Below are 15742 nucleotides of genomic sequence, written 5' to 3' on the forward strand. Positions count from 1 at the left end.
CAGCCCGGGGAGCAGAATGAACATATAATTAGGAGCCATGTATTCCTGATGATGTGTGAGGGCAATAGTTGCCCTGCAGGTGGCTGTAGCATAGCACGTCATTAGCGGAACCCTGCAGGCGGCTGTAGTATAGCACGTCACTAGCGGATCCCTGCAGGTGGCTGTAGTATAGCACGTCACTAGCGGATCCACTCAGGTGGCTGTAGTATAGCACATCACTAGCGGGTCCCTGCAGATGGCTGTAGTATAGCACGCCACTAGCGGGTCCCTGCAGGTGGCTGTAGTATAGCACGCCACTAGCGGGTCCCTGCAGGTGGCTGTAGCATAGCACGGCACTAGCGGATCCCTGCAGGCAGCTGTAGCATAGCAAGTCACTAGTGGATCCATGCAGGTGGCTGTAGTATAGCACGCCACTAGCGGGTCCCTGCAGGTGGCTGTAGCATAGCACGGCACTAGCGGGTCCCTGCAGGTGGCTGTAGCATAGCACGGCACTAGCGGATCCCTGCAGGCAGCTGTAGCATAGCAAGTCACTAGTGGATCCATGCAGGTGGCTGTAGTATAGCACGTCACTAGCGGATCCCTGCAGGCAGCTGTAGCATAGCACGTCACTAGCGGATCCCTGCAGGCAGCTGTAGCATAGCAAGTTACTAGCGGATCCCTGCAGGCGGTTGTAGCATAGCAAGTCACTAGCGGATCCATGCAGGTGGCTGTAGTATAGCACGTCACTAGCGGATCCATGCAGGTGGCTTTAATATAGCACGTCACTAGCGGATCCATTCAGGTGGCTGTAGTATAGCATGTCACTAGCGGGTCCCTGCAGGTGGCTGTAGCATAGCACGTCACTAGCGGATCCCTGCAGGTGGCTGTAGTATAGCACGTCACTAGTAGGTCCCTGCAGGTGGCTGTAGAATAACACGTCACTAGCGGATCCATTCAGGTGGCTGTAGAATAGCACGTCACTAGCGGATCCCTGCAGGTGGCTGTAGTATAGCACGTCACTAGCGGGTCCCTGCAGGTGGCTGTAGTATAGCACGTCACTAGCGGGTCCCTGCAGGTGGCTGTAGTATAGCACGTCACTATTGGATGCCTGCAGATGGCTGTAGCATAGCAAGTCACTAGCGGATCCCTGCAGGTGGCTGTAGCATAGTACGTCACTAGCTGATCCCTGCAGGTGGTTGTAGTATAGCACGTCACTAGCGAATCCATTCAGGTGGCTGTAGCATAGTACGTCACTAGCGGTCCCTGCAGGTGGCTGTAGTATAGCACGTCACTAGCGGATCCACTCAGGTGGCTGTAGTATAGCACATCACTAGCGGGTCCCTGCAGATGGCTGTAGTATAGCACGCCACTAGCGGGTCCCTGCAGGTGGCTGTAGTATAGCACGCCACTAGCGGGTCCCTGCAGGTGGCTGTAGCATAGCACGGCACTAGCGGATCCCTGCAGGTGGCTGTAGTATAGCACGTCACTAGTAGGTCCTTGCAGGTGGCTGTAGAATAACACGTCACTAGCGGATCCCTGCAGGCAGCTGTAGCATAGCAAGTTACTAGCGGATCCCTGCAGGTGGTTGTAGCATAGCAAGTCACTAGCGGATCCCTGCAGGCGGTTGTAGCATAGCAAGTCACTAGCGGATCCATGCAGGTGGCTGTAGTATAGCACGTCACTAGCGGATCCCTGCAGGCGGCTGTAGCATAGCAAGTTACTAGCGGATCTCTGCAGTCGGCTGTAGCATAGCACGTCACTAGCGGATCCCTGCAGGCGGCTGTAGCACAGCATGTCACTAGCGGATGACTGACAGTTCTGCCTAAAGCGAATAGATCATGCTATCGATCTCTTTGTTCCCTGGTCCCAAGTGTGAACCAGGTTAGATCATGCGCTGCCATAGCGGCTTTGGTATAGGGGAGTTTTTCTGTGTGTTTGTGGCACTTGACACATGCACAACTGATCTAGGTCTCGTTAAATGCCTTATACACGGGGTAATTTCCGAGGCTTAAGTATCGCTGGGCAGGCTACACGGGGTGCAGTGTGAGGTGTGTAGGAGGGTCCTAGCACTGACTGTGCTTCCTGTGACGTGTGTGATGACACCTACACCAGCCACTTCCGTGCGATGACCTGTCATTAGGTAATCCAGTCTGTAATGCTTCCTCGCTGACTCACCGTTGGCTTACTTCTGTGGGTTGATTATTTCCACATAAGTTTAGAGCAATAGAAATAAAAAAAAAAAAAACTGCTTCTATTTATCCAGATGGTGTCCGATGTGTCCAAACAGTAAATGACGCCCTGGCAGTAGCCTGTGGAGTGGGGACAAGCAGATCTTGATGACTGGCGGTTCCCTTTCTTGTTGGCGGTAATAATAAGACTAACGTCCCCTCTAATACACAGCATGGCCGGTATGATAATGGGGAGCAATAGGCATTAAATGATTATCACTATATGGGGGCTCTCCAGCATGTGGTAGACCCTACAAAAAACAGCATTCATGGTGAAAAAGCCTGACCCCGCCTGCTCTAAGCGCGGCCCACATCTAGTACGTGAAAATACTCTGAATTTGCCCCAGAGAAGCTCCCAGTGCACATGTCAGACAAGGCCATAGGTCCACATTGATACGGCGAGGCCACAAGGGTCTTTTTGACCTCCATTGTTTTGATGTGTTGGTATAACTTTAACTTTTTCATTAAGGAAAGGCTAGCACACTTGTCCAACTTTATACAGCGGTCTAGGAACCACGCTGGTATCTACAGTCAGCAGACCAGAGCCCTGTGCACCGTCTACCAGCGGCATCCCCTGAACCTTTCATGATCTGTACGTGGGAATACATGGAATCATTGGGGTGCAACATACACGTGACACTATACCGGGCCGACTAATCGGTCACAAGGATGCCGGCCGGTGGCAGGTCACGGGGATCTAATTCGGTGGCCAGGCACTACAGACATAACTCTGGACAAGGGTCCTGCACATCTCTACTCCCGACATATACCCCAATCATTATTTACGGGGCCTGAGATCACAATTGTTGGAGCTGACCTACGTCTGTGCCAGATGCAGTGATCCAAGGGATGCCTCATTTCCATCTAGCACAGTGGATAGCACAGCAGCCTTGCAACGCTGGAGTCCTGGGTTCAAGCCCCACTAAGGACAACATCTGCAAAGAGTTTGTATGTTCTCTCCGTGTTTGCGTGGGTTTCCTCCGGGTACTCTGGTTTCCTCCCACATTCCAAAGACATACTGATAGGGAATTTAGATTGTGAGCCCCAACGGGGACAGCGACGATAATGTATGCAACCTGTAAAGCGCTGCGGAATATGTTAGCGCTATATAAAAATAAAGATTATTATTATTTATAGCACTGGTTCCTAATTCATTGCCAGGACATGTTTTTCTTCAGCCCAAGAATTTTCTCTCTGCAGGATGTGCAGGTGACTCATGTAGCGTTGTCTTCGGAGGCTCGGATCCAGCATGTGTCCTTTATCTAATTGCCTTGGCTGGTATTTCAGTCCTTCCCCCAATGTGCGTGTCCTCATAACCGGCCTCGTACGTGGGCAGGCGCGCTGTTTGAACCATGAGATAGGAAATTACTAGTGCGAGCTTCTGTTATCCCCTTCCCACCTGTTTGCCATGTTGCAGCCCACCATCCCCTCCGGTACAAGACCTTCCGTATGACACTGGGCGTTATTCTCCGGGGTACTGTGCAGTATGATCGGTCATTCACTTATACATCGGGCTTAGCTTGCTCTATATTTTATTATTGCTTCATGTTTGACAATTAGGAATTAATCATTTTATGGTTAGAAAATGTGCAGAAAGATCTGTGTGTTGGATTGAGGACAGCAAGTGTGAGGAAGACGGGTCTGGGAGGAGAATGTGCCAGCATACAAATGTGTGACGGATCTCTGCGTTCTCCTTGCCCGTTCCAGAAGACAACATGAAAGTCATCCAGCAGGATATTTAATAATGCAAAGGGCTTCTGCAGTGGGGCTGCTCTATTGCTTTTTCGCTCTTCCCAAAGGTGTATTATACCTCCTATTAAGCAGGCAGTTGGCAAAGTTGTGCTGGAGCCATGCCAGCCCTGCACTGCAGTAAATCAGCCATTGTTTTCAGATACTTCCTGCAAGATATGAAGGGCAATTGGACATCAATCTATGGGAGCCTGTAGACTCTCAGCAAACAAACCACTTACATGCATTGTGGCCTACTGAATTTCTCCTGACCAAGGATGCCAGGGAGCGTAAGGGTACTGTCACACAGTGCAATTTTGATCGCTACGACGGTACGATTCGTGACGTTCTAGCGATATCGTTACGATATCGCAGTGTCTGACACGCAGCAGCGATCAGGGACCCTGCTGAGAATCGTACGTCGTAGCAGATCGTTTGGAACTTTCTTTCGTCGCTTGATCACCCGCTGTCATCGCTGGATCGTTGTGTGTGACAGCGATCCAGCGATGTGTTCGCTTGTAACCAGGGTAAACATCGGGTAACTAAGCGCAGGGCCGCGCTTAGTAACCCGATGTTTACCCTGGTTACCAACGTAAACGTAAAAAAACCAAACAGTACATACTCACATTCCGGTGTCTGTCCTCCGGCGTCTCAGCTTCTCTGCACTGTGAGCGCCTGCCAGCCGGAAAGCGAGCACAGCGGTGACACGGTGACGTCACCGCTCTGCTTTCCGGCTATGGTGCTTACACAGTGGAGAGAAGCAGAACGCCGGGGGACAGACACCGGAATGTAAGTATGTACTGTTTGTTTTTTTTACGTTTACGCTGGTAACCAGGGTAAACATCGGGTTACTAAGCGTGGCCCTGCGCTTAGTAACCCGATGTTTACCTTGGTTACCCGGGGACTTCGGCATCGCTCCAGCGCCGTGATTGCAACGTGTGACCGCAGTCTACGACGCTGGAGCGATAATCATACGACGCTGCGACGTCACGGATCGTGCCGTCGTAGCGATCAAAATGGCACTGTGTGACAGTACCCTAAGGAGATAATTGTTGCCAGACGTGGCCGGTTGTAGCGTACTCACACCTCCCCATTGAGAACACCAGTGTGCTTTGCTGGATCACACTGCACTGCATCAATTTCATATTGGTGGGATCCAGCACCCCCACCCATAAGCAGCTTGCAGCTTTAGCAGGGGTCTGATGTAAACAGTGTGTGGAGCCGGACTGATCAGCAGTACCCAATACACATCTGATTGGTAGAGTGCCAGCTGTCAGAGCCCCACATATCTAGTATTGATCTTCGGGATAGGTCTTCAGTATACAGTATGTCTGGAGAACCCCTGTTAGTGGAAAGCTGACCCCATACAGTGTCTTTATATGAGGGTGTTGCTGACAACAGTTACCTTCCATTCACATAAAAGATGTGATCGCCTGATTTACATATGGCCATGATCACAAACATGGACTCTTACTAATGCTCTTGACCTATCAGTCTTTGTAAAACTGACTTGATCCTAGACTTTTACCCAACATTGTTCCTTCCATAGACACTATGTGCCCTAGAGAACATTTATCAAGGAAGGGGGTCAAAAATGATAGACAGCAGTGATATCGTCAATCTTGTCTCCTTCCTCTAGTTTTCTTTAATCCAAGAAAGTTAGTAGGAGCTATAAGGCCATGTGCACACGTTCAGTATTTTTCGCGTTTTTTTTGCGTTTTTTCGCTATAAAAACGCGAAAAAAAGCTAACATATGCCTCCTATTATTTACAGTGTATTCCGCATTTTTTGTGCAAATGTTGCATTTTTTTCCGCGAAAAAATCGCATTGCGGAAAAAAAAGCAACGTGTTCATTAAAAATGCGGAATTGTGGGGATTCCGCACACCTAGGAGTGCATTGATCTGCTTACTTCCCGCACGGGGCTGTGCACACCATGCGGGAAGTAAGCAGATTATGTGCGGTTGGTACCCAGGGTGGAGGAGAGGAGACTCTCCTCCACGGACTGGGCACCATATAATTGGTCCAAAAAAAAGAATTAAAATAAAAAATAGTCATATACTCACCTTCGATGGCCCCCGGAGTGTTCCCGCCTCTCACCACTGCATGCTGCCGCTTCGGTTCCTAGTATAGATGGTGTGGTTCAGGACCTGCGATGACGTCGCCGTCTTGTGATTGGTCGCGGGACCGGTCATGTGACCGCTCACGTGACAGCGACATCATCGAAGGTCCTGAACCACACTATCTATAGGAACGGACGCCGCTGAGGATATCTGCTGTCTGCAGAGGGTGAGTATAACCATTTTTTTATTTTTTTTATTATTTTTAAACATTCTATCTTTTACTATTGATGCTGCATAGGCAGCATCTATAGTAAAAAGTTGGTCACACTTGTCAAACACTATATTTGACAAGTGTGACCAACCTGTCAGTCAGTTTTCCAAGCGATGCTACAGATCGCTTGAAAAACTTTAGCATTCTGCAAGCTAATTACGCTTGCAAAATGCTAAAAAAGACGTGAAAAAAAGGGGAAAAAAACGCAAAAAAAAAAATGCGGATTTCTTGCAGAAAATTTCCGGTTTTCTTCAGGAAATTTCTGCAAGAAATCCTGACGTGTGCACATACCCCAAAAACTAGGACGTCTAAGAAAATCAAGCTGGTCAGTAGGAGGGCCCCTGAGCTCATGTGGTGGCGGCGACTGTGCCCCTGAGCTCCTGTGGTGGCGGCGACTGTGCCCCTGAGCTTCTGTGGTGGCGGCGACTGTGCCCCTGAGCTCCTGTGGTGGCAGCGACTGTGCCCCTGAGCTTCTGTGGTGGCGGCGACTGTGCCCCTGAGCTTCTGTGGTGGCGGCGACTGTGCCCCTGAGCTCCTGTGGTGGCGGCGACTGTGCCCCTGAGCTCCTGTGGTGGCGGCGACTGTGCCCCTGAGCTCCTGTGGTGGCGGCGACTGTGCCCCTGAGCTCCTGTGGTGGCGGCGACTGTGCCCCTGAGCTTCTGTGGTGGCGGCGACTGTGCCCCTGAGCTTCTGTGGTGGCGGCGACTGTGCCCCTGAGCTCCTGTGGTGGCGGCGACTGTGCCCCTGAGCTCCTGTGGTGGCGGCGACTGTGCCCCTGAGCTCCTGTGGTGGCGGCGACTGTGCCCCTGAGCTCCTGTGGTGGCGGCGACTGTGCCCCTGAGCTCCTGTGGTGGCGGCGACTGTGCTCCTGAGCTTCTGTGGTGGCGGCGACTGTGCCCCTGAGCTCCTGTGGTGGCGGCGACTGTGCCCCTGAGCTCCTGTGTGGTACCAACTGTGCCCCAGAGCTCCTGTGTGGTGTCTCCTGTGCGGCGGCGACTGTGCCCCTGAGGTCCCGTATGTTGACTGTGCAAAGCTGATGAGCAAGGACCCTTGTATTACATAATAGGATGTAGACACAATGGGACGGAGGATATAGACTGTATTTATGGCCTACACTGTGTGTGTGTGTGTGTGTGTGTGTGTGTGTGTGTGTGTGTGTGTGTGTGTGTGAGATGCACATAGTATACATTAGTAGAGTTGGAAAGCGGTCCGAGCACTAAACCAATGCTGCAGCCCATCCTCATGCCATGTGAAAAACTCTGGAAGGCCCGATCTAATAATCAGTTGCACATCCTGGAGATAGATATGCCACCACTTTCTGGAATGGGAAATCCCTTATACGCTTGACATACACAGTTCTTGTTTTTCATGTGTTTTTTTTCTTTGTTCCTGTAGAGCAGCATATGGGAAATGCCAGATCTGAAAAATCCGTGTTCTGTAGCCACAGTAAAGCGATGTTTGCAGTGCTGAATATATCCTAGTACCTTGCACACCAGAGATGAGCCCTGCAGACTGTATACAGTATATAACATTCTATTGCTCCATGTGTTATCACATAGCCGCCAGCACGGAGAATGTGCTGATCCCGCGCCATCACTGCTGTATGATCCCACTGTCCAGAGCGCGGTGTGGCGGATATATTCCCACTTTATCTATAGGTCCGATCATAGCACAAGGGGCTTTTCTTTCCCAGTGAGGAGAGCGGCGGTACTCGCTGCTGATGTCGTCCTCCTTTTTGTATCAGCCGGGTCACGTGCGCAGGAGCCCAGCATGCGTCTCTGGCTACCAGCTAGTCGCTCTCTATCTTGACAGTGGGAATTGCAGGGTGTCTCCTCTCCAGCTCTGCTTCTTCTCAGGTTTACTGTATTTTTATATATTTGTTACATTGCATCCCTGGCTGCCACCATGTGAATATTGCATCAGCTTAACCCATGAATGTCACCTGTTCCATGGTAAATAAGGGCTCCACTCACATGGGTGGGATGCTTTTCATTTTTGCTGCATATTTTTGTATTGAAGAATTTATAGAAAATGAAACATCAACCTGTGCGATCATTCCAAAGCGTTGGAGCGGGTGTGCAGTACCGGCAGTGGCCACTATGCAGTGTATAGAGCTGTGGTTCCATCCGGCCACTGTCATTCAGCCAAGCACTCCGGGGTCCTGTAGGAGAAAGCTGCCGTCTGCCACCTTGGCCAGCGGCTTATCTCAAGGAGAACAGTGGCAGTCCGAAAAAGGAAACTCGCCATGGACATCACTCCTGACTATTATTCGCCAACGCCCCCATGCACCTGAGACCTTTGGCCGAAACCGTCGATATCAGTGGGTTCAGCCAAGATGAGTCTGATGTGTATGGGGGACTTGAGCGTTAGAGATGTCGGTCCTTACAATAGGCCATCATTGTTCTGGGAAACTCCTTTGAGGCCTCATTCACAAATACTATTTTTTTTAGCAATATTAGGCACCTGTAAAATCTTGAGTTTTCATCTTTCGTGTATTTTTATATATATCTTTTTAACAGGTGATTTCTTTTCTTTTGTTCCAATTCTAATGTGTGTTTCTCTGGTGATTCTGGAGCCCCATAGAGGAGCTTATAGGAAAGATGCCTAAATGTGTGTAACTGCAGTCCGGAGGAGGGTCCCGCACTGGAAGCTTTTCCGGGCACGCGCTTTCCATGTTCTGTGTCTGGTATTGACACTCAGCTTTGTCCCCTTGGGGGAATTTCACACCCATCTGAAGGGCGCACCTTAAACAATAGGATTTTTGTGTCCGTTTTTAATTTTTTGTTTTTTGACACTTTTTTAAATGCACAGTATTTTTAGTGACCTTTTTTTTCATGGGATTTCCCTTAAGCGTCTGTATAAGTAATGAGCTGAAATGTGAAAAACACGAACTTTGTATAAAAGCAGCACATAAGGGTTTTCGCGTTCCAGCAAGTGATGGTCTGTCTCTAGAATGTGCAATGGCTTTCTGAGGGGCCGAGGGTCAATCTCTGAACCCCCAGTGACTTGAGGGGCTGCACTATTGGTTTAGTGCTGTACACTTTTACAGTTTTGCTCTGCACAGTCGTGCTCCCATAATTTTGGGGGGATAATAAAAGCCTTTTAATATCCGCCATAACACATAACCGAAATGTAATTGATACAGGGGTCTCCAGACTCTCCCCCCCAACAGTCTGCATGCATGGACCTGACGCTTTTGTTCACCAGGCCGATCGTTTTCTAAGGTTTATGAGCCCCATTAATGGTGCCCGGTGCACTGCCCAGCCCTAGGACGAGAGGGGGCTTTAGCTGGAGAAAGAAACCGATCTCTTTCCATAATTCCAAATAACTTTTTACATTTTGATTTTAATTGTTAGTTACTTTTTTTTCCAACCCATTTCCCATTGTGTTTAGCGTTACAAGAATTAAAAGAAGAGCTTCTTTTTCTCTTGGGCGTTGTAGAGTAGTGGACATCTCCTGCATTTTGTGGACTAGTTGCTCGTCCAATCTGTTTAGGTGCGTTGTATGAAACGCTGGCTAGGTGACCATTCTCGGGGCTGGCACGGGAGTTTGTGTTCTGTCCTAAGTAACCTGTAATCAGGAGCTGTATAAAGGAGCCTTTGTCCAGGCCTGGCGTCATTGCGGGAGGTAATGTGTGCTCTGTTCTCCGCATACACTACCATGGCACCTTCCCAGCAGGTACATTATACATGCCAGGGTTGTATCCCTGTGCCACCCTGCCGTCACTACACGTGGGCCGCCCTGCTGTGTCCACTAGGTGGAGAGAGACTCCAGCGTCTCAGGGTCTCCGCAGCTGCCTCCATATCTTGGGGCTTAACCACATTTTTACTTCCTTTTTATTGGAACTTGTTAACACTTTCTGCATTTTTACTCATCAGCTAAATTGTAGGCAAAGTGCTGAAAAATGGCCAAAATTAAAATAAGATGTTTGGGAAATGCAAAAAATATCCACAACTTGGCGGTTTCACTTCCTGTCTAGCTGTGCCTTTGGTAACGCCGGTCTTGTGTAATCCAGCCTGTCATTCCACGTCTCATCACCTCGTCTTGGTGTCCACATCATGGGTGCCGGCGCGCGGTTATTTCTACTAATGGGAGATTTCATTACTGTAGGTTGATGACCAGTTGTACTTGTCTTATGTGACTATTGCCTTTATTATTCATTGCCCTCTTTTCTTATTGCAGCCCAGATGATATTGGAAGTTGCTGGTATATCCTTCTCTCTGGTTCTGTGTTCATCAAAGAGTCCATGTTTCTCCCCAGAAGCAGGTAGGATAATGCACAAGTGAACCTGTTAATGTGGTGTCTTAAAGGTCTTATTGGAAATGTGTGTTTTTTTTTTTTTTATATACAAATTAAAAGGAAATAAAAAAACAAAAAATGCCTGGAATTCCAAGACACACTCGTATATAATCTTAGGTAGTACTGCGTTACCTGTAGTCTGATGCTGATTATATGTTCATCTCATACATACTATTTTTAGCAATATTATATGTATACACATATCAGTAAGTATACTATATCTGTATATATTATTCATGCTTCTATGTGTGTATATGTATGTATATGTGTATGTATGTATGTATGTATGTATATATATATGTACACGCACGCACGCACGCACGCATGAATAATATATACAGATATAGTATACTTACTGATATGTGTATACATATAATATTCCTAAAAATAGTATGTGTTGTGAATTTGGTTTTTGGGCTCCCCCGGTGGTCACTGGTGGTACTGGACTTGTGTGCTTCACTTTCTCTGTTCACCTGTTTCCATCAGGATATGGGAGTATCCTATTTAGCCTTGCTGCTCAGTTATTCTAGTGTCGGCCATCAATGTAACCAGAGCCTTTCTGTTGCATGTTCCTGCTTCTAGACTACTATCAGCTAAGTTGGTCTCTTAGTCCTAAGTTTGTTTTGCATTTTTGTTCCAGTTCACAGTTATGTTATTTTTCTGTAGCTGGAAGCTCTTGTGGGCCGAAATTGCCACTCCGGTGTCATGAGTTGACACATGAGTCTTAAAGTAATTTCGGGATGGTATTTTAATAGGGTTTTCAGCTGACCGTGAAGTTCCCTATTGTATCTTCTTGCTATCTAGTAAGCGGACCTCGCTTTGCTGAACCTACCTTCATACTGCGTATGTCTTTTCCTCTGAACTCACCGTCAATATATGTGGGGGGCTTCTGTCTCCTTTTTGGGGGAATTTCCCTAGAGGTAAGCCAGGTCTGTCTTTTCCTCTATTAGGGTTAGTTAGTCCTCCGGCTGGCGCTAGGCGTCTAGGGATAAAACGTAGGTACGCCACCCGGCCACTGTTAGTTGTGTGGTAGGTTTAGCTCACGGTCAGCTCGAGATTCCATCACCCAAGAGCTGTTCTGTTATTTATGTTCTCTGACGTTCCCTTGCCATTGGGAACCATGACAGTATGGCCGGCCCAGTGTTAAAACCGTTGGCAGAAGAAAGGAGAGAAAAAGAAGTCTGCAGATTTTTTTTTTTTTTTTTTTTCCTCTGAGCTTGCTCTATAGTTGACTTAGTTGCATTTCTGCTCTAATTGCAGCCTTTGTCTCTCTCTCTCCTTCTAATCCTTGAATGGTTCTGATCTCACCTGATTAAAATGGATCCTCAGAGTTTGGCTACAGGTTTGAATAATCTTGCTACGAAGGTTCAAAATTTACAGGATTTTGTTATTCATGCTTCTATATCTGAACCTAGAATTCCTATACCAGAATTTTTCTCCGGGGATAGATCTCGTTTCCTGAATTTCAAAAATAATTGTAAATTATTTCTTTCCCTGAGATCTCGCTCCGCTGGAGATCCCGCACAGCAGGTTAGGATAGTAATTTCCTTGCTGCGGGGTGACCCTCAAGACTGGGCATTTGCATTGGCACCCGGGGATCCTGCGTTGCTCAATGTGGATGCGTTTTTTCTGGCTTTGGGGTTGCTTTATGAGGAACCTAACTTAGAGATTCAGGCTGAAAAAGCCTTGATGGCCCTATCTCAAGGGCAAGATGAAGCTGAAATATACTGCCAAAAATTTCGTAAATGGTCTGTGCTTACTCAGTGGAATGAGTGCGCCCTGGCGGCGAATTTCAGAGAGGGTCTCTCTGATGCCATTAAAGATGTTATGGTGGGGTTCCCTGCACCTACAGGTCTGAATGAGTCCATGACAATGGCTATTCAGATTGATCGGCGTTTGCGGGAGCGCAAACCTGTGCACCATTTGGCGGTGTCTTCTGAGAAGGCTCCAGAAAATATGCAATGTGATAGAATTCTGTCCAGAAGCGAACGGCAGAATTTTAGGCAAAAAAATGGGTTGTGCTTCTATTGTGGTGATTCAACTCATGTTATATCAGCATGCTCTAAACGTACAAAAAAGGTTGATAAGTCTATTTCAATTGGCACTTTACAGTCTAAGTTTATTCTGTCTGTGACCTTGATTTGTTCATTATCGTCAATTACCGCGGATGCCTATGTCGACTCTGGCGCCGCCTTGAGTCTAATGGATTGGTCCTTTGCCAGGTGCTGTGGGTTTGATCTAGAGCCTCTGGAAGTTCCTATACCTCTGAAGGGTATTGACTCTACACCATTGGCTAGTAATAAACCACAATACTGGACACAAGTGACTATGCGTATGAATCCAGACCATCAGGAGATGATTCGCTTCCTTGTGTTGTACAATCTACATGACGTTTTGGTGCTCGGATTACCATGGTTACAATCTCATAACCCAGTCCTTGACTGGAAAGCAATGTCTGTGTTAAGCTGGGGATGTCGGGGGGCTCATGGGGACGTACCTTTGGTTTCCATTTCGTCATCTATTCCCTCTGAGATTCCGGAATTTTTATCTGATTATCGTGATGTTTTTGAGGAGCCTAAGCTTGGTTCACTACCTCCTCACAGAGATTGCGATTGTGCCATAGATCTGATTCCGGGCAGTAAATTTCCAAAGGGTCGTTTATTTAATCTATCTGTACCTGAACATGCTGCTATGCGAGAATATATTAAGGAGTCCCTGGAAAAGGGACATATTCGTCCTTCTTCATCTCCCTTAGGAGCCGGTTTTTTCTTTGTATCTAAAAAAGATGGCTCTTTGAGGCCGTGTATTGATTATCGACTCTTGAATAAAATTACAGTCAAATATCAGTATCCTCTGCCACTGCTTACTGATTTGTTTGCTCGAATAAAAGGGGCTAAGTGGTTCTCTAAGATTGATCTCCGTGGGGCGTATAATTTGGTGCGAATTAAGCAGGGGGATGAGTGGAAAACCGCATTTAATACGCCCGAGGGCCATTTTGAGTATTTAGTAATGCCTTTTGGTCTTTCAAATGCCCCTTCAGTCTTTCAGTCCTTTATGCATGACATTTTCCGTGAATATTTGGATAAATTTATGATCGTGTATCTGGATGATATTTTGATTTTTTCGGATGACTGGGATTCTCATGTCCAACAGGTCAGGAGGGTTTTTCAGGTTTTGCGGGCTAATTCCTTGTGTGTGAAGGGTTCTAAGTGTATTTTTGGGGTTCAAAAGATTTCTTTTTTGGGGTACATTTTTTCCCCCTCTTCCATTGAGATGGATCCTGTCAAGGTTCGGGCTATTTGTGATTGGACGCAACCTTCTTCTCTTAAGAGCCTTCAGAAATTTTTGGGCTTTGCTAATTTTTATCGTCGATTTATAACTGGTTTTTCTGATGTTGCTAAACCTTTGACTGATTTGACCAAAAAGGGTGCTGATGTTGCTGATTGGTCCCCTGCTGCTGTGGAGGCCTTTCGGGAGCTTAAGCGCCGCTTTTCTTCCGCCCCTGTGTTGCGTCAGCCTGATGTTACTCTTCCTTTTCAGGTTGAGGTCGATGCTTCCGAGATCGGAGCTGGGGCGGTCTTGTCGCAGAAAAGTTCCAACTGCTCCGTGATGAGACCTTGTGCGTTCTTTTCTCGAAAATTTTCGCCCGCCGAGCGAAATTATGATATTGGTAATCGGGAGCTTTTGGCTATGAAGTGGGCTTTTGAGGAGTGGCGTCATTGGCTTGAGGGGGCTAGTTCTGCCACTTTGGTTTCTCCTTTCTTTTGCAATTCGGGGTTTCATCCTCGTTTTTCTTCCGGTCAGGTGGAGTCTTCGGATTGTCCTGGAGTGGATACTGTGGTGGATAGGTTGCATCGGATTTGGGGACAGGTGGTGGACAATTTGGAGTTGTCCCAGGAAAAGACTCGGCATTTTGCTAACCGCCGTCGTCGTGTTGGTCCTCGTCTTCGTGTTGGGGACTTGGTGTGGTTGTCTTCTCGTTTTGTCCCTATGAGGGTTTCTTCTCCTAAGTTTAAGCCTCGGTTCATCGGCCCGTATAAGATTTTGGAGATTCTTAACCCCGTGTCCTTTCGATTGGACCTCCCAGCATCTTTTTCTATCCATAATGTCTTCCATCGGTCATTATTGCGCAGGTATGAGGTACCGGTTGTGCCTTCCGTTGAGCCTCCCGCTCCGGTGTTGGTTGAGGGTGAATTGGAGTACGTTGTGGAGAAGATCTTGGACTCCCGTGTTTCCAGACGGAAACTTCAGTATCTGGTCAAGTGGAAGGGCTACGGTCAGGAGGATAATTCTTGGGTGACAGCCTCTGATGTTCATGCCTCTGATTTGGTCCGTGCCTTTCATAGGGCTCATCCTGATCGCCCTGGTGGTTCTTGTGAGGGTTCGGTGCCCCCCTCCTTGAGGGGGGGGTACTGTTGTGAATTTGGTTTTTGGGCTCCCCCGGTGGTCACTGGTGGTACTGGACTTGTGTGCTTCACTTTCTCTGTTCACCTGTTTCCATCAGGATATGGGAGTATCCTATTTAGCCTTGCTGCTCAGTTATTCTAGTGCCGGCCATCAATGTAACCAGAGCCTTTCTGTTGCATGTTCCTGCTTCTAGACTACTATCAGCTAAGTTGGTCTCTTAGTCCTAAGTTTGTTTTGCATTTTTGTTCCAGTTCACAGTTATGTTATTTTTCTGTAGCTGGAAGCTCTTGTGGGCCGAAATTGCCACTCCGGTGTCATGAGTTGACACATGAGTCTTAAAGTAATTTCAGGATGGTATTTTAATAGGGTTTTCAGCTGACCGTGAAGTTCCCTATTGTATCTTCTTGCTATCTAGTAAGCGGACCTCGCTTTGCTGAACCTACCTTCATACTGCGTATGTCTTTTCCTCTGAACTCACCGTCAATATATGTGGGGGGCTTCTGTCTCCTTTTTGGGGGAATTTCCCTAGAGGTAAGCCAGGTCTGTCTTTTCCTCTATTAGGGTTAGTTAGTCCTCCGGCTGGCGCTAGGCGTCTAGGGATAAAACGTAGGTACGCCACCCGGCCACTGTTAGTTGTGTAGTAGGTTTAGCTCACGGTCAGCTCGAGATTCCATCACCCAAGAGCTGTTCTGTTATTTATGTTCTCTGACGTTCCCTTGCCATTGGGGACCATGACAAGTATGTATGAGATGAATATATAATCAGCATT

At 47.7% G+C, this 15742-nt stretch overlaps 1 protein-coding gene across 13 annotated transcripts in view; it reads left to right on the forward strand.

Moving 5' to 3' along the window:
- Nucleotides 1-15742, forward strand: part of RAPGEF2 (Rap guanine nucleotide exchange factor 2) — a 258968-nt gene that overhangs the window by 110479 nt on the left and 132747 nt on the right. For all 13 annotated transcript variants that reach the window (XM_077279418.1, XM_077279425.1, XM_077279413.1 and 10 more), the window contains exon 4: nucleotides 10450-10533. In XM_077279418.1, the coding sequence (XP_077135533.1) occupies nucleotides 10450-10533 (84 nt within the window). The remainder of the gene's footprint in view (nucleotides 1-10449; nucleotides 10534-15742) is intronic.

Source organism: Ranitomeya variabilis, chromosome 1, assembly GCF_051348905.1.
Source record: "Ranitomeya variabilis isolate aRanVar5 chromosome 1, aRanVar5.hap1, whole genome shotgun sequence".
NCBI lineage: Eukaryota > Metazoa > Chordata > Amphibia > Anura > Dendrobatidae > Ranitomeya > Ranitomeya variabilis.